The sequence below is a fragment of the Nyctibius grandis genome, chromosome 10 (assembly GCF_013368605.1).
Source record: "Nyctibius grandis isolate bNycGra1 chromosome 10, bNycGra1.pri, whole genome shotgun sequence".
Classification (NCBI taxonomy): domain Eukaryota; kingdom Metazoa; phylum Chordata; class Aves; order Nyctibiiformes; family Nyctibiidae; genus Nyctibius; species Nyctibius grandis.
Window position 1 is genome coordinate 16,448,618 of NC_090667.1, and position 24,800 is coordinate 16,473,417.

The window sequence follows — 24,800 nt, forward strand, 5'->3', positions numbered from 1 at the left end:
GCTCGCCGGGCCACGGGATCACCGTGTCTCCGTGTGATCAGGGGGGAAAGGGAGGTTATTTTCTATTTGATTATATTTATTTTTTCCCTCACCACGGCGGGGAAGGAATGCTCCTTGAAATTCCCCGGTGGCGTCCCCCCTGCTTGCGCCGGAGATGAAGACCTGGATGAGGGGCTTTGGGGTGCTGCTGCACACCCCTCTTGCACACCCACCCCTCTTGCACGCCTACCCCTGTCCTGGGCCATGGGAGAAGCACATTCAAGTCCTGCTGCCCATCCCAGGACGGGGGGCAAGGCTCCTGGCCGGTGTTTTGGGTGACGGACCCCTCGTCCCACCACGAAGAGCCTTCAGCCGCCCTTCCTGGTGGGAAAGGGGGTGAGCCAGGCCAGCGCCCACCCCGCTGCCGCAGCGTCGGCCCCTTTTCCCCCTGGAGGAACGGGGCGAGCTCGGGCGCGGGGTGCCCAGCACCGCCGGCAGCTAATGATTAACCCCGCGCCCCGCGTCCCCAGCGCCATTTTGATCAGGGCGGGAGGGTGGCTCTGGCCCCTCGCTCCACGGCCATCCCGCAGGGACCCCCTCGTCCCGGCCGCGGTTCTTCTGGGGACCCCCAGGAGGGCATCCGCGTGGTGGGCGGCTACGCTTCGGCGTGGGGCAGGGGTTGGGGCTGTGTCGCCCCTGCCCGCTTCCCCTCTCCCGGCGGCACCGATGCCCCAAGGGCCGGTTTTGGGGCTCCGTCCTTCAGCGGGACGTGGCGAGGTGGAGGCAGCGTCTCCATCGCCGTGTTTCCATATGGCGCCCTGGCGATCCGGCACCCACCGCGGCTGGGAGCGGTGGTCGTGGCTGTGGGGGTCAAAACGGGGGGAGAGGGTGCAGCCCCCTCCTCCTTCCCCTGCGGTGGTCCCGACTCCGTGTCTCTCCCCGTAGCCCCGGGGCTGCCGGAGCTTGGGTGGGTTATCTGGAGTCGGAGGGTCGGGCGGTGGCTCTTGGGAAAGGTGTGGGTTATCTGTGGGGCCCGTCCCTGGCGGGCAGGGCGGCAGCTCCCTGTTTGGGCTGGGGGAGGGCGGCGTTGGCTTGCTCTCCCCTGTCGTAACCCTGGCAGCGGGGCTGGTGCTCACCCCACACCTCGGCCATGGCCGTGGGGGGCGGACAGGCCCCGGTGCCTCCTGGCTTTCGCCAGCCCCGTGCAACCTCTCGTCCTCCTCGCGGGGGATGTGGGGATGCGGAGCCCACCTGTGGGTGGAAACACCTTCATCTCACGACACCGTCCCTGCTGCCCTTCAAAGGGCAGAGGGGTTTCTCACCCCGGTTTGGTCCCTGGGGCAATGCCACCCCACGGCCAGTTTGCTCTGGGGTGGAGGCAGCCGAGGGTGGGCCGTGGGGGTGGCCGATCAGAGGTATCATCCCTTTGCCATCAGACCATTCTGTGTCCCTTTAGGGACAGTGGGGTCCCCGGGACGGAGGCTGGAAAGCTGCAGGGCTGGAGCTGAGCACCAGCTCCCCCGTGCTCCGGGCATCACCCGCTCAGCGCCCACCAGCCACGTCGGGACCTCTTTGCAAACCCACCCAGGGTGAAGCGTTATGGGTGGCAAAACCCCGACAGCGCAGGGCTGGACCCCCCATCTCCTGGGGAGGAGTTTGCCGTGTGTTGGCCCCTTTTCTTTCTCTTAACGAATGCCAAAGGCTGTGGCTGTTGTAGAAGAGACGCTAAAGAAGTCGCCGTAGCTGGAGGGTGGAAAAGCTGATGGCTGCAGGTCTGGGAAACCCTTTGCTCCGGGAGGGTGTTTATCAGAGCAGTTTGACAGGACTTATGGAAAAGGCTGTGACCTGTCAGGGCTCCGGCTATCGCCCACGGGGCATTTCCCGCTGCTCCACCTCTCCCGACTTCTGTCTGGCTGGTCTCTAGCAAAGCAAGGAGCAAACTCACAGCTAATCTCTTTATCTCGCTGGTTGCAGAGTGCCCCCCTCCCACCTCCACAGATCTCTTCAAACGAGAGGGGAAGGTGGGAGCTATTTGCTGTCGAAAATTTCGTTCGATCCGAGTCAGGTGGAAATAGGTCCTTTGGGGAGTTTACGATTAGTTTTCCCCTTTTCTCTGCCTTTCCAGCCGTCCTGCCCCAAACTAAAAGAACAAATAAAAAAGAGGAGAGAAAAAGGCTTGTGAGAGAAAAGCACTTTTCCTTCCTGATTGGAGACAGATCGGCCAGAAACAGCATTTTCCCCTTTAAATCTCAAGAGGCCGGTGCTAGAAGGAAGGAAAAAAATAATAATAAATGAAACCAAAAGCAAGGCACGTCCAGGGAAGCGTTTCAGAAGAGGAGGAGATGTTCCCTTTGCGTGGCTGTCAGGTACCCCCCGATGAGCAAGGGGGGACTGGGGGGCACTGGGGTTCGTCTGCTGCTCCCACCTTGCTGCCCTTTGCTCTCCAGGCCTGATGAGCCAAAGCAGCTCCTGGGCACCTTGTTGTTACCTGGGCCTGAGGAACCCTCCTGGGATCATCTGCTGCTTGTCAGATGGGTGACTGTGTCCCTCTGGGCTGGGCTTGACCTCATGTGCCAAGTCCTCGAAGCCACCCCATCCCTCCTGGAGCCACCTGTGGCTTTATGCCAGGGTGTAAGTGTGCTCCTCAGTGGTGCAAGCCCGATCCCTGCTCTCTTGTGAGAGGTGGCCCTGGGCAGACAGCTGCAGTGATGGGTAAAGTGGGATGGTGAGAACAGATCCAGGTGTCCACAGTCCTGGAGATGTTTCTAGAAGGAAGGTTGCCAGCTCGGTCAGGAAGGAGATGGCACTTCCCCTGCTCCCTGCCCAACATGTGCAGGACAGGAGCTGGCTCCTAATGGGCTTTCCTGCAGTTGTGAGGAGCATGAGGTGCTGGTGAGGTGGAAGGGGTGGCCTGCACTCGTCTCCATGGTTGGGTTTGCTACAATTAAGGGGTGGGGAGAACGGGGGCCATCGGGGGTGTCAGCCCTGCCATCGCCTGTGCTCAGGGATTGGGGGAAGGCAGTGCCTGTCTCAATGGGTTGTACTGGCTGTGAATTCAGAGCTGCTGTCTGATGTTGGAGGGTCACTTGGGTTTGCAGCAGCGTTGAGTGAGGTCAGGACCTGGCGAAGAAGCTGCTGGGAAGAGAGATGGACAGAAACCACAGCCTGTCCCCTGGTTTAACCCCTTGCCTACCTGTATCAGGAACCCCAAGGGCGGTTGTGTTGAGGCCGGTGAGCACCCAGTGGGGACAGAGGCTGTCGTGGGTGACGAGGAAGATCCTGGTGAGTGTGGCTGGGGACAGCCCCAAGCCAGCTCGTCCTTCATTGCCTCCCTTTCCTTGGGTGGGGTGTGCTGCTGCGAGCTGAGAGAGGGGAGCGAATGGTGTTCCTCTGGCTTTATTCTGGCAGGGATTTTGCGTTTGGTATTGCAGGAGAAGCTGGGCCAAGCATTTTTAGGTGTCCTCCAGCTTTCTGGACAATGCAGGAGCTGTTTCAATCCTGTGCTGTCCCTGCAGAGTCCTGTGTGCTGTGTCCTGCATCTCAGGGGTCTGAGCCCCTTTGGCCACATCCTTGCCATGAATGTGGCTGCGCTGGGGTGATGACGAGACAGTGGCTCTCTCTTGGACCAGGGATGGGCTTCGCTGCTCCCCAGTGGTCCAGCATCTTGCCCAGCCCAGTTGGAACCAGGGTGATGGGTCTTGCTCATACAGATGTGGGGCCAGGAAGGAGTCCTGCTCCACTTTATGTATTAGTAGAGATGTAGAAGTCCCCAGCAGGGCTGTGGAGGAGCGGTTCGTCTCCTTGGGCCATCAGGAGCTGCGTGCAGTGAATGAGCTCAGTGTTTCTGCAGGAGAAGGGGAGATGGCAGCTTTGGAGTTTTGCTCTGGGCCTGTGAGGAGATGTTGACAGCTTGTGGTGGCTGGGGGTAGCTGAGCCCGGGCATCTTTCTGCAGTTTAATGTCACTCCTTGGGTGGTCAGAGGGGACTGAAAATATTGTGTCCTCTCCTGGGGTCCTCCTCGTCCCCAGCATGCTCAGGAGAAGAAGGTCACGCTGCTGAATGTGGCCTCAGGCGTGGGGACACCACAGTTAGGAGCTCAGCGGGGTAGTGCCCGTTCTCGAGGCTGTGCCCGTGGTTGAGGACAGGCTCCGAGCTGGCGGCGTTGCCATGCGAAGGCGTTCCCCTGCCCGCCTCGGCCGGATCCTCGCGGCGCGCGGGGACTGCGCGGGCTTTGCACCGCCACGTGTCGGCCTGGCCGCCATTCCGGTAAAGGATGGGGGAGGACTGAAGGCAGCACGCGGCTCCCGCCCGTGGTTCAGCTCAGGCCTCTGCCACGATCCCACACTTACAACTGCACAAACAGGCATGGAAAGGGAGCAGGCTGGTGGGATCTGCTGAGGATGCGGTGACTTGGTCCCTTCTTCCTCCTTCTGAGCTGCTCAGTCCCTGTAACGTGCTCTGATGTGCAGTGGGATGTCGCGGTTCTTCACTCCCTCTTGGGTGGCCAGGATGTTCTGCCCTCCGGGATCCTCCTGGCTTTGCAGAAGGGTTCAAAAATGTCCCTGCACTCCACAGAAGTGTGCAAAATGCTGTCCCAAATCCCTTTTCAAAGGGTGCCAGCAGCCTGAGCAGGCTCGAGGTGGGGGTGCAGAAACAGACTGGCGATAGAGACGTCCAGTTAAAGGCTGGGCAAGGAGGAACGGCCTCACTTGATCCCTCTCAGCACAAGCCAAGGTGGTGGGTCGGCGGCTGGTGTGGCTGAGCCCTTCGTGGCCTCTGGCCAGCAGGATCTCGCGAGGGAGGGATCCTTTCAGGGTGTTTTGCTTTGGGATCTGCTGGAGCCTGGTGCTTTCAGGACCAGCCCACAGCTTTGCGAGGCTGACGGGCTTTCTGTCTGGCAGGTGCCTGTAGGGCCACGGGAAATTAAGCTGGAGTCCCCAGAAAGGGTGAATTTGTCCCTCTGCTCTCGCAGGAAGACCCTCGGGGACGGTCCCCAGGCAGGCCGCCTGCTGCCGCAGCCCTGTGTCGGGGAGGGTGGTGAGGGGCTCAGTGCAGGTCAGATCCTGTTGTGGGAGCAGGTCCAAAGTCAGCGAGGAGCTTGCTGCTGCTCAGCAGGTTTCGGACCAAACTGGTGTTACTGGTGAGCCAAAGACTGGGAAATTTGGGGGATCTCAGCCACCATGTTTGTTATTTTATTTTTCTTAATCCCCCGACCCCACAGACTTCCCCGTGCGGGGGGGGGTGCGCAGGCGGGCGCCGCTGGAAGCGGAGAAGGTGTAGGATGAAGCGGCTTGGCTGGACTTTGAGCTCGCTGGAGCACAATGGCTTTGTCCGGGTGGGACAAAGGCTGATTGTTCTGCTGGGGGAAGTTTGGCTCGGCGAGGTGGGGAGCGAGCGAAAGGGACAGCGCGAGAGAGAGAGATTACAGGTGTGCCGTTCCTCTTCCTCCTGCGCAGCCCTCGCTGGAGCCTGTCTGCTGCTTGCCAACACGGGAGAGGTTGCAAATTAGCTAGCAAAGCATGTTGTTGGGTTGGGTTTTTTGGTTTGTTTTTGTTTCTGAACACAGCAAAGGCAGGTATTGAAGGGAGGAAACGAGCAGGGGACTCCGGCTCCGTAATAAATGCAACGGATTTCCCTTTATCGCTCTTCCTGAACGGTCTGTGGGAAGCAAACACCCTCATCTGAAATCACTCACGAAGGTCTAGGGGAGTGCATTTCTGGCCGGTGCATCATCAACTGTGAATTTTCCCCTCTCAAACCTGTTTGGTCAGCTACCTACGCTCTGCTGTTCTCCTTCCCTGGTCCAGTGAGTTCTTTTATCTAACCCATCCACTGCAAATAATCACACTTAGGACCGTCTTGTTAGCTGAGCCCCTTGATTAGAATATTTGCTTTTCTTGTGCTCCATTGGTGAATTACGTGAGTCACAGGGTACAGGCGGTGTTTGGGGATTGGATAACTCGTGTTTACAATTCAGATGTTCTCAGAACTTGAGCTAGCATGAAAACTCTCAAAAAAAAAAACCCCCCATGGGCTGTTTACCACATCAAAGAGGTTCAGCCCCTTCCAAGCTCAGATTGAAACTCAAACAAAGAATCCTTCATTAAGTTCAGAAATGCTGGGAGAATTCTTTGAAAATTATGATTTTAAAAATTCTTTTAGTGTGATGGGGACCTTCAAGTTTCCACCAAGGACAGGATTTGCAAGTACTAAAATGCATTTCATGACCTTGCTCTTTGTAGTATTTCCAGTACAAGCAGGAGAAGAGAATGGAAAGAAATTGGTCCCAGTGTAGCTGGTCCAAAAACACAGGTACTTATCACATGCAGGAGAAAAGAGTATCATCCATCCGTTATCACGTCTGTCACACCTAAGGCAATTTGTTTCATGAATCTCAACCCATCCTGGAGAGGGCAGGGATACATTTCCATTTCCTCAAGGACAGTTTGGGGAGCTGAACTCAGGGGGGCTGAATATATTCAAATGAAAATCGTTCTCGCAATCACAGAATCACAGACTCAATCAGGTTGGAAGAGCCCTCTGGGATCATCGAGTCCAACCATTGCCCTGACACCACCATGTCAACTAGACCATGGCACTAAGTGCCATGTCCAGTCTAGGTCTGATGGAGTTCTCTATAATGTGGAAATGACCCAAGATTGTTCAATGAATGGAAAAATTGGGGGCATCTCCCTTCCCAACTGATCATTCAAAACAGTTTGTTTAGAACATAACGTTTCATTCTGACCAGCTTTCCGTCCCTGGTTCTGGCAGCATCTTCTTGGCCTCGTACTGTGCTAGGTGCGGTGCAAGCTTGGAAGGAAGAAGTTGGCCCAAAGACCTACTTGTTCAAACACCGTGTTTTCACCTGCCTTAGGGTTTGTTTTGTTTTGCTAACTGGTTTGGCGAGGAAGTTGAGGGCCACAAGGAACGGTGGGATTTGCTGTCTGCACGTGAAACCTGACCTTGCTTTTCCCAGCCGTGCACGGGGTGTTGGGTCTGCCTTGCGCCTTGTACTGGGGAGAACGAGCTTTTTGGCCTCTTTTATCGCTTGCTGAATGCCAGGAGGACTCCACAAGCCCCAGCAAGCAGCGGATGACTCACTCTGCCTTTGTCAGACCCTGCCCTGGGAATGTGCTGCCTTTCTTCTGATCGGAGGAGGTGAGGTGATGAGTGTGAGCTTTTAGATGGTTTGAGTGAAGCGGAATGGATCCCACCCATAACCCAGCTGGGGAAGCTCCCTACGAGCTCCAACAGCCTCCCCCATGTCACGCTCGGTTCAGGATCCGCAGCACGGGTGTGTAAGCAGAGGGGAGCTGGAAGGCTCGAGGACAAGCCCAGTGTCCTGTGGCCATGCAATAGCTAGAAATAGGTAGATACGTTTGTCCAGGTCATCCTGAGGAATGGTGACATCTCGGAGCCTCCATCTGCTCAGATTCAGGGGAGAGGTGTGCTGGAGCGGAGGCTGGGACTGAGAAGGAGAGCTGGAGCTGCTGGTGGGCCTGCTTCTAGTTGATGGTAGCAGCAGGAGCTGCATGGCTATCCAAATTCAACTTTTGATTGTATGCATGCATAAACCAGGGGAACGCTTGAGTTCCTGCATGTTTTGGCTGGGGCTGAAGTAGCTCCAAGCCTCCTGACCTTCCAGGAGTTGAAATAACATTAGATCGGTTCATCTTTCCAGAAGAACCATCCAAAGGGCTGTACCAGCTCATGCCAAAAGTCTGCCCAGCTCAGCCTTCTGCCTCCAACAGTGGGTCCCCACTTAGCCTGATGGAGAACCTCCAGTTGGCTTTGACGGGCTTGACCCCAGCCTTTGCTGAGCAGGAGCAGCTCAGAAATAGACAGCTGAAGTCCTCATGTCCTCCCTTCCACAGAATCACAGAATCAACCAGGTTGGAAGAGCCCTCTGGGATCATCGAGTCCAACCACTGCCCTGACACCACCATGTCAACTAGACCACGGCACTAAGTGCCATGTCCAGTCTTTTCTTAAACCCCTACAGAGATGGTGACTCCACCACACTTTGAGAGCTGCCCTCCTGCCGGGGCAGAGCGGGGAGCAATGCGGGAGGAGAGACGGCTGTCCCCATTTCCCCACCTGCCTTTGGGCTCCATCCAGTGCCGAGGTTGCGCTCGGTAGTTCTGCAAAAGGGGAAACCAGTGCGGAGCTACTCTAATGGCAACCTGGGACCCCCCACCCCTGTCTAGACCTGCCTAAGGCCAGGTGGGCTGAATGGCCACTGTGTTCGATACGGCCTAGAGATGGTGCAGCTGGGCCAGAGCTTTCTCCAAGCTCAGTGTCTCCAAGGTCTACCCTACTAGGTATTTTTCAATCCATTTATGGCTTTACTTTTGGAAAGGTTTCTGCTCGCTCTCTTAAAGCCCGCTGGAGCCTGGCTGCTCCAAACTGCTCCTCTTCCAGGCACTTGACCTTGGAGTAGGATGAGGGTGTTTTTCCTGGTTGCTTTGGCCTTTGGGATTGCTGACTGTAGAGGCATGATTTCTGTGATAACTCACCAAGGTAGACTGCCTTTGAGGGAGTCTTTATCAGTTGTCGGAGGAAAGGAATCGCAAACAGAGTCAGCAAGTCTGCTGGAAATGTTGCTGCCTACTGGCTCGGCCGGAGGCCAGCCAACCTCCCAGCTGCCCACATCTGCCTGGGTGGTGACTCTTGGCCTTAAGGAAATCCCTTGGTTCTGAGAGGTGATAATTCCCTTGGGTAGTTCAAACACGAGGGCAGTGAAGAGTACCAGAATAACCCTCCAGAGCAGTGTGGCTCAGCTCCTGGGCCATCCATGAGCTCCTGGCGGAAACCTGGAGAAAGGGTTTATCTTTGTGGCCTTGTCCTGCTCCAGGAGCTGCTCTTGCACGTGGAAAGGTGTGAAAGCTTCGAGGTGGAAAGCTGGTGGGACAGATCACCTCTGCAGTCTCAAAGGTAGTGAAGATGACCTTGCCCCAGTGCAGGTGATGCAGACACAGTTGAATGCTTCGAGGGCAGCACTAGTTTCTTGGAGTTGCTCCTAACCTCTTTGAGATAGAGCAAGCAGAGGAGTCCCCCCCGGGGCCTGCTGCAGCCCGGCACCCCCCTACGTAAGCACCGAGCTCTGCTCTGCTGCCTGCAGTGGTGCTTTGTTATTTACAGCAGTTAAACATTGGGCTCTGGGTGTACTTGAAAGGAAGAGTCCCGGGGGTTTCTTTGCTAATCCTGTTTTGCAGAGAGTTCCAGAAGACTTGAGGAACAAACAGAAAATAACGTCGATCGAGGTCAATATCAAAACCAAATGATCAGAGAAACAAATATTTACTCAGGTCAATATTTAACTAGGAGACAATAAATGCTGATATTGAACCAAATCTGTATATAAATGCGGTCTATTTATAACGTGTGCCTTTAAAGGGGTACTGCCAGGTACTTGCCAGGGTGGTTGATCGATGATTATCCTCCCCATTGTTTGCCGATTCCCTTGGAGGCCGGAGTTTCGTGCAGGTGCATGTATGAGAGAGGCTGTGCTGCGTAATCCTGGGGCCTGGACAACAGGCACAACCCTTGTCCCACGCATGCCTGTGCTCAGGGAGAGTCCCCCTGCAGCAGGTGCTGTCCCCCCGTCCCTCAGACCCCCGAATCGCAGGGCTGTGCCTCTGGCTGACCCGCACGGGCGAAGCTGGCATTTTTATTGTCCCCCCTCTCCCAAAAGCTCTGTGCATCAGTGACCAGCACCGTGGCTGGCTGTGAGCAAGAGCCTGAGACCCCCCGTCCTGGGGCTTGACGCCTCCCAGCACCCAGAGCAGGGTGGGGGGGCTGTGGCCAAGCTGGGGCTAGCGCAGGGCTCGAAGCTGCCAAGGACTGAAGAAATCCTCCCCCTCCCCGAGCCCTTTCCCCCCAGCCGCTCCCTCTGCCAACTTTACGAGCTCGTTGCCTGTTTAGCAAACATTGATTTCTCTCCTTGTTCTCCGCTGCTGCCCGTGTGGTGACAACATCTGATGTTTCTATGGCCGTTTGTTATTTATCAACTTCAGATTAGAAAGCGTTTAATCACGGGAAAGACACGTCCCGCCTCCCGCCTCGACAGCCTGCCCTGCCCGGTCCTCTTCTAACGATGCTCGTGGTTAATCGCTGGCAAAACGGCACGGCTGGCTCAAGCGCCGCTTTTTTCTCCGTCCTCCCAAGAAATGTTTGTCTTGGACTCTGCGTGTATTGATCGATGTCCTGATAACACCTCGCCCTGCCTTGACAATACCTGAACAAGGAGGTCTCCAAGGCAGGAGGTTCCTGCAGGGTTTATGAAAATGGGCGGGTGGTAGAGGGGGAAGATTCACGTCAGCGCCTGAGAGCCACAGGAGAATCCACTCTGGGGGAAGCTGGGCTTCACTCTCTGCTTTCTTCATGGAGCAGCTGGCTGGCAGGGCTGGGATTTACTGGTTTCACGGCATAGAGCTCTTCCAGAGGCTGCTGAGGTTATCTTGCCCTCCAGGGAATTTCGGTCGCCAGGTTCGGATGTGCCAGTGCTGAGTGTAACAGGGTCCTGCTGGTCCAGTGACACAAACTGGTGGCCGATGGCCTTGTCTGAAGCAGACAAAGTGCTTGTTCTAACTCCTTTCCTTTTCCTGCTTGGTTTTTTTGGCTTTCTTTTCTCTGGTGGGTTGAAAAGACCCTCCTCTGTGGTCAGAAATAATAGATACTGTGACTTTGAGGGGAAAAATACCGCAGGAGTTGAGTGCTTTTATTGTCTGAAAGGCTGTTCTTACTGGCTTTCCCTTCCTGACCAAACCAAAGATCCCTGTTTGGACACCTCTAAACTCACAGAAGGTTTGTTGATGTCTGTGTTGTCTGTGTTTCCCCTTCACTCACTTTTTGCCAGAGTTCCCGACCTGTGATGGCTCCTGGAGCCCGTGTCGATGCAGTCGGTGGAGCCTGGGGCTTGCCCGCCTCCAGACTTTGTATCTCACCCACGTCTCCGGTGATTGCAATGATGGCATTGCTAGTGACTACGGGGGAAACTGGGCCACTGCACCCACTGAAGACCTAGTGGCTTTTGAGCTAGAAGGCTCTGGAGGCTTTCTCCATCAAGCCACGGTGGAGGAGAAAATGGGCACACTGGAAGCGAGCAGGCAACTGTGGGAGAGGGGTGTGGAATGGGGCACAGGCTGATGCTGAACCCACAACAGGCAGATAAATACTGGTTTGGCATTTGGAGAGAACTCTTGCCCTTCGCTTGGTGCTGGAGGACTGTGGCCTATTTTGAGCACTGGCCTTGGAGAAAGGATCCAGGTGTGGGTGAGAGATCTGGGAAGAGCCCTCAGCCCTCTGTGGAAAGCTGGGGGGAATGAAGGCAGGAGGAGAGAGGCGTGCAGGACATTTGCAAGCAGGCTGTGGTGCATATGGGGCGTGATAAAGGAGACTCAAGTGCTGGTGAAGTCTTTCCACCTCGGAGATTGCTAAGCACAGGAATGGGGTAGCTGAAGGCAACCTGCAGAGAAGGTCCCTGGGGCCTCTGCTGCCAGGGGTGGCCTGGGTGCCTGCTCCTGTGCCTGAGGAGGTGGGATTGCCCCAAGTCCTCTGCTTGTGGGAGCCTGGCAGGGGTGTGATGCTGAGAGCTTCACCTCGGAGAGGCTGGATGTAGCTTGTGGTGCTGCCACACTTCTGCCGGGAAGCACGGTCCGTCCGAGCCCCGGTGGCACGGCCGAGGCTCTTCCCGGGGAAACCTGCTCGTATCCTTGCTCCTGCAGATGCCACGGCCTGTGGCACAGGGAGCCTGTGAGATGTCGGGCAGAGGAGTTGTGCCTGAGGGCCTGGGCATGCAGCTGAGCACGGTGTCTCCTGGCTATCACAGCACCTCGTGGTGGGTGCCCATTCTGGGGGGAGGTGCTGGGGCTTGGCACAGCCCCAGGGCCGCGCCAGAACACCCTCACGCGTGACTTGAGTGAGCGAGTGTGGCGGGCCCGTGGGAGGCGGGCGGCACCCCCTGCGCCACGGCCCGCGGCGGGGGGCTGTGGGGGTCCCCCCCAACCAGCCCGGGGCACCTGCCCGGGGCAAACGTGGCTCCTGCAGAGCACTGCCCACAGTGGGGCTGGCCATGCCCACAACGGGGCATTGCCCTGCCCCCTTCAGGGCTGGCCATGCCCACAACGGGGCATAGCTCCGCCCCCTCCAGGGCTGGCCACGCCCACAGCGGGGCATAGCTCCGCCCCCTCGAGGGCTGGCTCCACCCCCTGACTACTGGTCGTTGCAGGGGACGCTCTGGCCTCCTGTTGCCTGGCAACCGTTGTCCACCTCCATGGCCAGGGTGCCGGGTGCTGGCGCTGGTGGCAGGGAGCTGCCCGCTGACGGGGTGGGTGGCTCGAGGCCCTGGGGGCTGTGGGGGGCTGGGGAGGCAGGGGGTGGCCCCTTCCGTGGCCAGGGAGGCAGGGGATGGCCCCCTCCATGGCCGGGGTGCTGGTGCTGGCGGCGGGGAGCTGCCCGCTGACGGGGTGGGCGGCTCGAGGCCCTGGGGGCTGTGAGGGGCTGGGGAGGGGGGATTAGGCCCTCCATGGGCGGGGGTGGCTGGGGAGGCCCGCGGGGGTGGCCGGGTGCTCCACTAACCCAGCCCTGTCTGTTCCACAGCTGCACCCTATGAGGATGGAACAACGGATGCCACCGCTTATTCTCGAGGTAAAGTGCTTTCCTCACTCCTCCCTCCGCTTCTGCCCCCCTTGGTGAGAGGTACCGCTAAAGCCCCATAGAGATTGAGCTGGGACTTCCCCCTGCCCACCTGGCCCCAGTGCAGGCCACCCAGGTCTGCTGGCGAGGACATGGCGGCACCTCCGCTCCTTCCTTCTGCCCCCGCTGCCAGCCAGGGTGCGTTCCTCCTGCTCCTGGTGTCTCCATCTGTGCAAGCCACCCGGGTGCCTGTGAGCTATCATCTCCTTCGTGGCTCGTGTGTCTCCATTAACTGGATCCCCACCGACTGCGAAAGGAGCCGTGAGTGAGGGACAGATAGAGACACAGAGAATCCCAGACTCAATCAGGTTGGAAGAGCCCTCTGGGCTCATCGAGTCCAACCATTGCCCTGACACCACCATGGCAACTAGACCAGGGCACTAAGTGCCATGGCCAGGCTTTTCTTAAACCCCTCCAGAGATGGTGACTCCACCACCTCCCTGGGCAGCCCCTTCCAATGGCTAATGACCCTTGCTGAGAAGAAATGCTTCCTAATGTCCAACCTGACCCTCCCCTGGTGAAGCTTGAGGCTGTGTCCTCTTGTCCTATCGCTAGTTGCCTGGGAGAAGAGGCCGACTCCCACTGCGCTACAACCTCCCTTCAGGTAGTTGTAGACTGCACTAAGGTCACCTCTGAGCCTCCTCTTCTCCAGGCTAAACACCCCCAGCTCCCTCAGCTGTTCCTCGTAGGTCAGACCCTCCAGACCTTTCACCAGCTTGGTCGCCCTCCTCTGGACTCGCTCCAACACCTCAACATCTTTCTTGAAGTGCAGGGCCCAGAACTGGACACAGGATTCAAGGTGTGGCCTCACCAGTGCCGAGTACAGAGGGACGATCACTTCCCTAGACACCTGCATTCGGGACGCTTGGTTTGGATCCCGCCCAGATATGTCACCCACAGTCACCCCAATGTGCTGACCGTGGGCCGAGGAGGTGGTTTTGGATAGAGCATTGGCTGGGAGGTGCTCAGGGAAACTGCTCGGTGTTAGGTGTCAGCGCCCAGCACGAGCAGTGCTGGAGCGGATTAGAGTTGCTAGGTGTTCCTGGGCCACAAACAAGTAAAGTTGGCCCTTTCTTCCTCTTTGAAGGTCACTGGGGTCGTGTGGCACAATCAGCAGCGTTATGACAGTGTGGATTCCAGTGGGGTGAGGCCCTCACCGTCCATCCTGCACACACCAGCGGGGCTGCAGCTATGGACAGGGCTGGGATCCCAGTCCGGTGCAAGCCCGTTGCTTTTGCTCTGCTGACCAGCTGCCCCTTAACACCCCCTTTGCCCAGGACCCTGGGGCTGCTCAGGCTCAGAAGTGGGTTTATCAGACTTTAATGGAAGGTCAGGAAGAAGACTTTGCTCTGCAGGTAGGGGTGGTTATGAGAGAAAAGGCGTCTGGGTGACACCAAACAGTGGGGCAGCGGCGATGGTGGCTGAGAATGCAGGTTTTGGATCTGAAATTAGGGCCCTCCGTGCCTTTCTGTGTTTAATATACCTGCCTGGTCACCTGCTGTATGAGGACCCAGTGCAGCTGAGGTGGGGAGACCTTCCCTTGGGAACTGAAGGTGAGAAAGTGAAATGCCAGAGATAAGGGAAGTGTAGAAGTAAAAGGCATCCAACACCTTCTCCCCGCCCCCGCTCCTGGCGAGTGGGTCACTTCACTGCTCAGGTATGTGCGGCATCCGGAGCCTCTGGTACTGCCTAGAGCACGCTGACTCCCAAGGGTACCAGGAGCATGCCAGGGTGGGTGCACAGGAGCACGAGGGGTTCAGCTCCAGAGCTTTGGTGTGGTTCTCCCACGGGCAGGAGCACTGCAGGGGGGAGCAGAGAGGAAATCAGGGGTTTGGACCATGTGAGGACGGAGTTGAGGGTCTCTGGTTCTCTCCCCTGCCTCCCGCTGAGGCCTTAGCTTTGGGGTAGACCTGAGCAAGGGTGTCCTCATTGGAGCATGGCGGGGGGTGTTGCTGGAGGCAGCGCTGCCTTGAGCAGAGGCGGGTAGGTGAGGATGGGGCACAAAGTGAGCTTGTAGTGCCAACACTTTAATGAGGGCAGGGACTTCTCAGGGCCTGCACATTCGATAAGGTCGTACAGGATTTACAGCACAGTGTGTGCACACACCAGTGCAGCGAGCATGGAGTAGAAAACAGTCCCAGTGCAGCGTGCTCGGTTCCAGTGCTGCAGAGCACTTCCCAGTGCAGCTGCTCTGAGCTTCTACCCGTGTAGGAGAGGGTGTATCTGTGGCATGTACCTGTGTTTGGGTGGAAGCCAGCTTACCCGTGCGTTGCCAGGATGGCTTGCAGAGGTGCAAAGGCTCTTTGAATTAGCTGGAAGCACAGGTGATGTGTTTCGCTGGAAAGGGCGAGGAAATCTTTTGGGTCCCGTCCAGCTTTGTTAAGAGCAATGAAGTTGCAGCAGGGATGACTTTGGCCCGTTGCACTCCAGTGACATAGTTCAGAGCTGTAAAACCCTCGGCTCAAGCGTGCAGGGCGTGGGGCAAGCTCAGCTTCCTCTCCTGAAGTGCGCTGGAGGCTCTGCCAGGGAAACCTGGTGGTTTTGCCAGCTCCTCTACATATGAATGAGTCTACGAGGGCTTTGCAATGAGCTTGACACATGGATAACCACATAATTAAAGGCTGTAGCTTTACAGCAGAGCATTAGCACTGGTATCTTTAACCACAAAGAGCAGAACTTGAGTCATCAAATGCCAGGGGATGAATTTCCTAGCGGATTGCTCCATCAGGTTGCTGAATTATTGGGCCTGGATCCAGTGGAATGCCGCATCAGGCATCAACCAGGAGGGGAAGAAACCTGGCAAGCGGTGACTGTCTGAGCTAGAGGTCCTGTTAGCTTGGAGGAGCCAGACTTGTAAAAACAGCTCTACAAAACTAGACCTAAACCAAAGGTTAAGTGAGGGCTGAGTCACTTCACCAAGACAAGACAGTAACAGTATGGCTGGCAGTTTCCATAGGCTCACAGTCCACTGAATCAGTGGCAACATCACTTAGATTTCTAGGGCTGTAGCCCAAATTATTCTCAATTAATTAAAGATATTGTCCTAGAATATTCTCAGTTAATTGAAGATATTGCCCTAGAATAAAACGCAGTACATCTCAGGGTTTAAAGGAGACCAGAGTCAGCAGGTCTAAGGTGGGCTGCAGATCCAGGGTGCCCAAAGTGTGAGGCTGACTGGAGCGGGGTCCAGTCCAGATTTTGTCCAGTTTCTAGCATTAAATTCTCTTGTTTGTACCTAAAACTTGGCTTTTCTTTATCAGGCTGTATTTCTCTCATAGCTGCATCCTCTGCCTAGCTTACCCTTTGGTATCAGTGCGGATAGGTGGGGGGGGAGTGGGACAGAGGACAGTAATTCACTCCTGGGGAGCCTGTGGCTGAGTCAGAGAGTGAGGCTAAATCACCACAGCCTGTGACTCCTGGGCTGTTCTTGCTGCTCTCTCAACTTCCTGCTAGCTTAAGCACTTGGTGAACGTTGGACTCCCACCACCAGTGTGTCAAGGTCACTCTTCACAAGTTCTCTCCTCTGTATTTTTCGCCGTAGGCACGGTCCGAAATGGATAAGTACCTTTCCAACGAGGTGCCACCCATCCCAATGCTACCAGACAAGAAGTACCGCCGGGAGAGTGCCTCGGTGGTGGACGAGTTCTTCTCCACGGAGAAGCCCACTTCTACTCCATACAGCGTCAACATCAACGTGATTCTGCCAGACACGACGCACCTGCGCACTGGACTTTACCGGCCACCCAAACCCATCACTCCATTCCCTCAGATCAAAACAGAGCCTGGCACCAGCTTCGCCCAGCCCTGCTCTTCTGCCTCCGGCTGCACACAGACCCTGCCTGACTTCACCAGTGTCTTCAGCATGCCTCAGTCAGTGGCAGTGAACAACATCTTCATCAAGCAGGAGATGCCCTCGGAGATCCCCTTATCCACCAACTCACAGCAGTCCCAGCTTTACCAGATGCCTCTTGGCAACGCCGGCGCTGACCTTACCACCCTGCCATCCTCCTCCAATAGCACCACAGCCATCAACAGTCTCAGTGGTGTCACCATGTGCACAGGTAACGCCATGTCCAGTGTGGTCCACAGACCCGTCCATCCCGGAGGGCCAGTTAAGCAGTACCCACATGTCTCCCAGGGACAGGGAAACTTCAACATCTCAGGGCAGTTCTATGCTGTTCCAGGGGTGAACCTGCCCCCTTCGCCCCCCAACTCACAGCCTGGCAGCCCAGAAAATCAACCCGAGCTCATCAACACCATCTCTCCCCCACCATCCTATGAAGCCACTTTTGGACTGAAGTTGGTCCAGTCATCCCAGGTTCCCCCAGTCCCCAATGGCCTTGGGACCCTCTCCCAAGGGCACATCGTCATGCAGCCCCCCAAATACAACAGACGCAACAACCCTGAGCTGGAGAAAAGGAGAATCCATCACTGCGATTACCCAGGTATGCTCATGGTTGATGTACTGGCTTGGCTTTGGCTGCCTTAGCTGCCTGTTTCGCTCTGGTCTTGCCTAACCCTGAGCCACACGCTCTCCGCAGGTGAAACCACGCTGGCTTTCTCGCTGATCTTTCCCACTCTCCCATAATTAGTGGCAAACCACCGAGTAATTTCCTTAAGCAGCCTTTATGGTCTCTCTCTGTTGACTCTGGAAGAATTCTCTTCTTCCAAAGAGGCAATGAGCTGAATATCTCTGCGTCGTATCCTTCAGTGGCTTCAGGTACTGCATCAGGATGGTGTGGAAAGGCATTTCAGGGTAATGATCAGCCCAGAGCTGAAGCTGTTCCCTGTGTGTCACCTCATTGCAGGAGCATGTCCATCTAAAGGCCTGTGATGCCTTGGCAGGAGGAGGAGATCTTGCAGGGTTTCCTGCGCTGTGCAAGGAGAGCTTGTGGGACCCACAGCTGCTAACTCTCATTCGTGCCATGTGGGAGAGAAGCAATCATGTCCCTAGCGAGAAGTCCCATGAGGGCTTGAAAATCACCAGTCCTTGTGGAGCAACACACACCTCCCACTTCCTGGGCTGAGCCCCAGCCGTAGAGCTGTTGAGATTAGCAAACAGTTTTCCCATGGGGGTGTGTGAACTGAGGGAAGGAATTTCCTAACTGCCTCCCGCAAGATTTATCTGCTCTTTCCGTGGCCCAAGAGTGGCTGTAGTAGGTCAGCCCAGAGGCCTGTCTAGCCCAGATCCTGTCTCTAGCAGTGACCTGAGGAAGAATATAAGAATAGAGAGATCTTTCTGTGCTTACACCTTCCCACCCTCTGGCGACTTGCAGATTAGGGACTTTCTGAGCCAGAAGCTGCACCCATGTTCCTGTGGTTAACAGCTTGTGCTGAACTTTTTACCTTCTGTGGGTCATGGTGGGAGACATTAAGGGTGTAAGTGGACCACTGCTCTGAGACAGACCCCTCTGCTCTCGTCTGAGCTGGTCAGAGCTAGGGACTCATCCTGCAGGATGCATTACTGAGACAAAGCTCACCCCTTTTCAGCAGGATTTTGGCCTGCACAGGAAGGGAGGAACACATCCGTGGTGCGAAAAAAAAACAAACCCACAACCTGCGCTGAGTAAACAGTGGGTGGCTCGATAGTGTGTACGTGCAGAGAGAGAGGAGGGCTGCTTCTAATCCTTCACACTGAGGTTCAGCTAGAGGTGAAACCGGTCAGGACTGATGGCAGGGGCAGCAGGTCTCACTGACGTGGTCTGCACGAGGAAGCGGCGGGAGGCACGCCGAATTCACCCCGGGAACTGGCTGAACAGGGGAGACCTGTTTGCACAGCCCCGATCCGAGTTTCCAGGTGCTGGCCCAGTGCTTTTTTCCTCTGTGTGCTCATGGGGAGATGAAGCCCAGCCGTGTCCTGCTCTGGCTTCTCTGGGCTGCTCCTCTGGCTTTGGAGATGGCGCCGGGTGCTGGGCTGGCTTCGTTTCCATGCCCAGCAGGGAGGCAGTCCTTGGTCTCGTGTGAGGGACCTCTGAGGCTTCAGAGCATCAGAAGCAAAATTGAACAGAGCCACCAACCCTTATCCCTCCTACCGTGGGGAGGGGAAAGGCAGCCAGCGGCTCCCGCACCTCCGGAGCAGGACAGGACGAGAGCTGATCTCGTGCAAGAGCCGCCTTTAGGCTGTGTGGAAACACTGGGATGAAAACTAGGACTATGTTGCTTATGCAGGTGATAAAAATTCAAATGAATACTTTAATATACCTGTCAAAGCACAACGAGGCAGGGCCATAAAGGCAGCGTGAGAAGCTTTTCTAAGCTTTATCTAACTGAAGGGAGGAACTAGCCGTGATGCGTTCTGAGACGCCTGTGGTGGAAACTTTTGCTGAAGCCACGGTGTTCCTAAGAACCTTTCTTCGATTAAACCTGTTGGTGCTGATCTTCTGAAAAAACTTCCACTGGCTTTATTCTGGATCCTGAAAGCCAAGCTGGGACCCCACGGGGTACCTGGTGTTTCCTGCTTCCTGGAACATTTTTCCCACATCTGCTGGGGCTGGGACTGTTACAAAATACATCTTCCCTCCAGCCTCGTGGTAGTGATATCAGTTACGTCTGGAATCCAGAGAGACAAACGGCAGCACAAAGCCAGCAGCTAACGGGGATGAATTTAATGTTTTCATCCTGCCTCGAAGACCTGGTTGAAGGAGGGGGGGTTTGAAAATCTGTGCCTGACTCTTCCCCCCGCCCCCTAATTCCCAGCGTAATGCCCACGGGTGTCAGGATTGTGTGGCAAAAGACAGAGTGTTGTAAGGGTCTGTCTGTCTTGGAGAACAAATGCTCTTTAATTACTGCTGAAACAAAATGGGTATAGCCAGGCTTATTTGCATACTGTTACCCAGAGTGCTTTTCGGGCCTGCTCTGTCCCTAACCTCAACTATAAATGTTCTGGATTTGTTGGAGCAAGGGCCCCTTTCTCACAGGGAAGTTGTGTCTTTTCTGTCTTGGCAGGTTGCTCAAAAGTTTATACCAAGAGCTCCCACCTGAAGGCACATCAGAGGACTCACACAGGTAAGAGCACCACATCATGGGGAAACTCTGCTGGTCTACACTGCTTACACTGGGCCTGTTAATGACGGTGATAATGTGGCTGAGTTGATTACCTCACTCTAGGGTGGTTACTGGGGTAAGGAGCACAGTTAAGTCTGTTGATGTTAATGTTAAAAGAAGTCTAATGGTTGCACTGGTTTATAGCGACTGCTGTGTGCACTCGCCTGCCTTCTGGAGGGGTGGTCTAGAATTCAGGAGGACTCCTGGAGGCTCTCGAGTCGATGGATTGGGAGGAGGAGGTGCCCTCAAAACCTCTTCGCTTGGAGCTCTTCCTTTGAGGTCTCCCAAATCCCAGCCAGGTCTGATCCTGCTTAGCCTACGGAAGGATGGCGTAAATGCATGTGGTGCATCTATATGAGCTCTGAGGAGACAAGGGCTGTCTCTTGTGTGTCAGGCACCCCTGTGGTTCCCAAGGAGAGGAAGGAACTCCTCCTGTCTCTTTGTGTGCCAGCCCCACAGACCACTTGTGCCCAGTGCTTGTCCCCTTTGCAGCTGCCAGGGGTGTATCCCTGGAGCTGCTGAGCGCAGGTACAGAAGGGCTCTGAGCACAGGTACACAGGGGCTCCAAATACACGTTCAGGAGGGCTGTGCCCTCATTCTTGAGGGCAAAGGTGCCGTGGGCTGCCCTTGCTGGTGTAAACAGGGTGACTAGCACAGAGGAGCTCCCACCACTCCCACCACAACCAGCTTCCCCGGGGTAAACCCAGCTCAGTGGCACTTGTGCTTTCAAGCACAGTTCTTCTCATTAAGGCATTTATTATACCTGAAACTTTATCAGATCCCCAGGTAGTCCAGGAACCATCAGTGCCCTCATAAATCTCTTTTATAGAAGGGCTGATCTTTACTGAAAGCAATTAAGCTGGCCCAGAGTTCACTTTTCTTTTTTATTAACAACGAACAAAACCCATCCTGAGGCTGGGAATCAGCTCTCGCGCTTGGCTCTGTTCCGTTTTCCTCTTATCAGTCGTTTGAACAAGCCAGCAAAGAATTTTTCTTTGTGCATGAGGTACAATATTTTTTTGGCAGGGCCTGGGTAGGAGCAGGCTGGAGAACAACACGGAAGGGGTGGAAGAAAGGAACAGGAAGGACATTGTCCTGGCTTCGAGAGCTCCGATAAGCATTTGTCACAACAGCGATCTGTGGTCAGGGCTGCAGCGGGGCTCTTGCTTTAAAATTCAATATCGCTTTTCCCCTTCCGTTTGGAGCACGGGTCTTAGCTCCGTGCCCAGAGACGTGACCCAGCTGAGACAGGCACCGTCCTGACAAGTCACGATATAAAGATGTATCCAGGCAAACTTGGGTAGTCTTTGAACCCAATAAAACGCAGTCGTTTTGCCAGGTTTTCCAGTAATTGGGCTGGAAATCCAAGTGCATTCGCCTCCTTCCCCTTCACTTGCTGTAGGAGGGAAGGGCAGAGAGGCGAAGGGGGATGTGACCTGAGGAGTCAAGAAAACTGGTGGTGTTGTGGGATGGGTAAAAAAAGGGAATCCAAACCAGAGGGCAGGCTCAGAGCGTCTGCGTCCAAGGTTTGAAGCCTCTTGTTTTGCTTTTGAGGCCTCGGTCTCGCTGGGCCTGGCCCAACTCCTGCCAGCTCGATGCTGCCTCAGCTCCATCACTTGAAGGGTTAATAACGCCCTTCCTCTCCATTCCTCGCCATCGGGCTGAGAAGTACACGATCTCGAAGATCTTTTCTTGTGGTTTGCCTGTTGCTATGGGCTGGGCTGTATTCATCTCCTGGAGACACCATTCATTTCCTGGGTGCCATTGTGAGATTAAATATATAACCGGTGGCTGCCCCCCCGCCTCCCCGGGGCTGGGAATGCCAGCTTGGGTCCTTTGTTTGAGCTTGCCCTGCCGTGCTGTCCTGGGAGATGGAGCCAGCTCGTGGGACAATGGAAAGCATTTTGTTTCTATCCTGGAGATCAACCTGTTATTGTTTGAAACTAAAGGGCCCTGGGAGGGTTGACCCAGGCAGGTGACCTGGCTGGGGCGATGTCTGTGGCTGCGCGCTGCAAAGCCCACCTTTGTCTTGGCGTGCTAACGTGAGTGCTGACAAACCCCCGAGACCCCCCAGTGCTGGAAAACGGCCAGCGTTGTAAATTAAGTTTGGTAAAGTTTGGTAATTGACTTTAAAGTTTGCCCCCCTCCGAAGGGCAACGAGGATGATGAAGGGACTGGAACACCTGCCTTAGGAGGAAGGGTTGAGAGACCTGGGGCTTTTTAGTCTGGAGAGGAGAAGACTGAGAGGGGATCTGATTAATGTGTATAAATATGAGGGCTGGGTGTCAAGAGGAAAGGGGCAACCTCTTCTCACTTGTTCCCTGCGATAGGACAAGGGGCAATGGATGCAAGCTGGAGCACAGGAGGTTCAACCTCAACATGAGGAAGAACTTCTTTACTGTGAGGGTTACAGAGCACTGGAACAGGCTCCCCAGAGAGGTTGTGGAGTCTCCTCTGGAGACTTTCAAGCCCCGTCTGGATGTGTTCCTGTGTAACCTGCCCTAGACTGGTCCTGCTCTGGCAGGGGGGTTGGACTCGATGGTCTCCAGAGGTCCCTTCCAACCCCTAACGTTCTATGATCCTATGATTTACCTGAGCCATAAAAAATCCACCTCTCTCCTCCCCGTGGTGCAGAGCCCAGGAGCTTTTTTGGGGAGCAGGACGTGGTGCCCTGTCTCCTCCAGGTTCACGTGTCTGCGCTTTCATATTTTGTGTGTGCAAGACACCGTAGATCTTGCTGTTGGCTGAATGTTTTCTGTTTCCTGGCCAAATCCACCGCCTGCCTAACACCCAGGCTGCGGGGAGGAACGGCCGTTCACCGGGAAACATGTCAGAGCACGACACACATGCCTGTGCACGCATGCTGCGTGTGTACGTGCGTTCATGCCGCGATGGTGCGCTCAGCAATTGGCCGATGAAACGGTAAATATTTGAGGTCGGGAAAGTCAGCACATTCCCTGAACTCTGCCTGCTTGTTCAGGCTGTTAAGAGCGAGGGCTAATATTTGAGAGCACCACACCCATGCACGGAGAGGGCTGCAGCCAGGGTTCAGCTCCACAACCCGGGCACGCAGGGAGTTGGAAGCGGGCACGGGCTTTTCCAGCCCAGTTCCCAGCTGGCTGAGAAGTTGCACAATTGAATTGATTTCGGTTGGGGAATAGGTGTGTATGGGCGGGAGGGGGGAGAGGGCAGAGGCATGATGTCACCCGAATGCTCTGAAGAAAACACGGTGTTTTGTGTACGGAGAGCTGCTGCAGGGCTGACCCGCGAGGCAGAGCGTGATAGAGGCGAGGCTTTGAGGGAAATTTCTGTGGTAGAACCCCCTTCTTCCTCCTGATGCCCCCCACACCTGTATGAGCAGCAACACCTTCCATAGGAATCACAGAATCACAGAATGTTGGGGATTGGAAGGGACCTCTGGAGATCATCTAGTCCAATCCCCCTGCCGGAGCAGGATTACCTAGATCGTGTCACACAGGAACGCGTCCAGGCGGGTTTTGAATGTCTCCAGAGAAGGAGACTCCACAGCCTCTCTGGGCAGCCTGTGCCAGTGTTCAGTCACCCTCACTGTGAAGAAGTTTTTCCTCATATTTATGTGGAACCTCCTGTGTTCCAGCTTGCACCCGCTGCCCCTTGTCCTGTCAAGGGATGTCACTGAGAAGAGCCTGGCTCCATCCTCATGACACTTGCCCTCTACATATTTATAAACATTAATGAGGTCACCCCTGAGTCTCCTCTTCACCAAGCTAAAGAGACCCAGCTCCCTCAGCCTCTCCTCATAAGGGAGATGTTCCACCCCCTTCATCATCTTCGTGGCTCTGCGCTGGACTCTCTCTAGCAGTTCCCTGTCCTTGAACTGAGGGGCCCAGAACTGGACACGATATTCCAAATGCGGCCTCACCAGGGCAGAGTAGAGGGGGAGGAGAACCTCTCTTGACCTACTAACCACACTCCTTCTAATACACCCCAGGATGCCACTGGCCTTCTTGGCCACAAGGGCACATTGCTGGCTCATGGCCATCCTGCTGTCCACTAGGACCCCCAGGTCCCTTTCCCCTATGCTGCTCTCCAACAGGTCTGTCCCCAACTTATTTTTGACTTCTTAGTTAAAAAAAAAAACACTCAGAAAAAATTTTTAGCCAGAAATGCTCCAAAATCCAACAGGAACTTGAACAGCACTAGAAACTAAGCCTAGGAAGCAAAGCAGTGGGGGGCACGTGGACAAGACCTGGTTACTGCAGCTCAACAATTCATGGTCCCTTGGTGGCTGTGGACTGTGTATGGCAAAGCGAACCCTGGTAGTGTAGAGCATCAGCGTGACCACTGTGGTGACCTGTGGCTCTTCCTTCCAGGTGAGAAGCCCTACAAATGCACGTGGGAAGGCTGCGACTGGCGCTTCGCCCGCTCCGACGAGCTGACCCGGCACTACCGCAAGCACACGGGCGCCAAGCCCTTCAAGTGCCTCGCCTGCGGCCGGTGCTTCTCCCGCTCCGACCATCTGGCTCTCCACATGAAGCGGCACCAGAACTAGGAGCCTCCTACGTTCGCCACGTTCTCCAAGAGCAGCTGAAACTCTTTTCTTTTCCAAGGAGCTTCTCCTCTTCTCGTACGTAGGAACAAACCCATGCTGTGATCAACTGGCAGAGCAGAGGTGGCGGGCAAGTCCTGTCCCCGACTGCTTCTGGTTTTAAACCAAATCTTATTAAAAAAGAGTTATAATTACAGAGTGATCTTGTGACGAGGCTCCCGTTGGCACTGGGGTGATGGATCTTGGGATTCCAAAGGGCTTTCTTCCACCAAACCTGCTATTTATTTGGCACTCGGGAGCAACTGTCCTTCGTGTCTCGAGCTCTTTGGGATTTTTGTACTCCTTTCAGGGCGGTGCCTTGGGTGAGCCCGAGGAGGGTTGTGACGGGTTGGTGGCCTGGCTGCGCGTGAGAGGTCTCACGTCAAACTGTCGGTGCAATCCCATGGCGTGGCCGTGGATGTGGCACCTCTGACGTGCGAGAACAGGAGCACGTGCCCAGGGCTCTTTGGGTTGACAATCCCCGTCTCTGTGGGGGCATAGAAGAAGGGCC

General features: G+C 55.5%; 1 protein-coding gene across 1 annotated transcript in view; it reads left to right on the forward strand.

Moving 5' to 3' along the window:
- Positions 1 to 24,505, forward strand: part of LOC137667678 (Krueppel-like factor 5) — a 33,267-nt gene extending 8,762 nt beyond the window's left edge. The window contains exons 2-5 of the mRNA XM_068408669.1: positions 12,583 to 12,630; positions 16,220 to 17,123; positions 19,624 to 19,683; positions 24,075 to 24,505. Of these exons, the coding sequence (XP_068264770.1) occupies positions 12,592 to 12,630; positions 16,220 to 17,123; positions 19,624 to 19,683; positions 24,075 to 24,253 (1,182 nt within the window). The 5' untranslated portion in view covers positions 12,583 to 12,591 and the 3' untranslated portion in view covers positions 24,254 to 24,505. The remainder of the gene's footprint in view (positions 1 to 12,582; positions 12,631 to 16,219; positions 17,124 to 19,623; positions 19,684 to 24,074) is intronic.
- Positions 24,506 to 24,800: the final 295 nt, after the last annotated feature.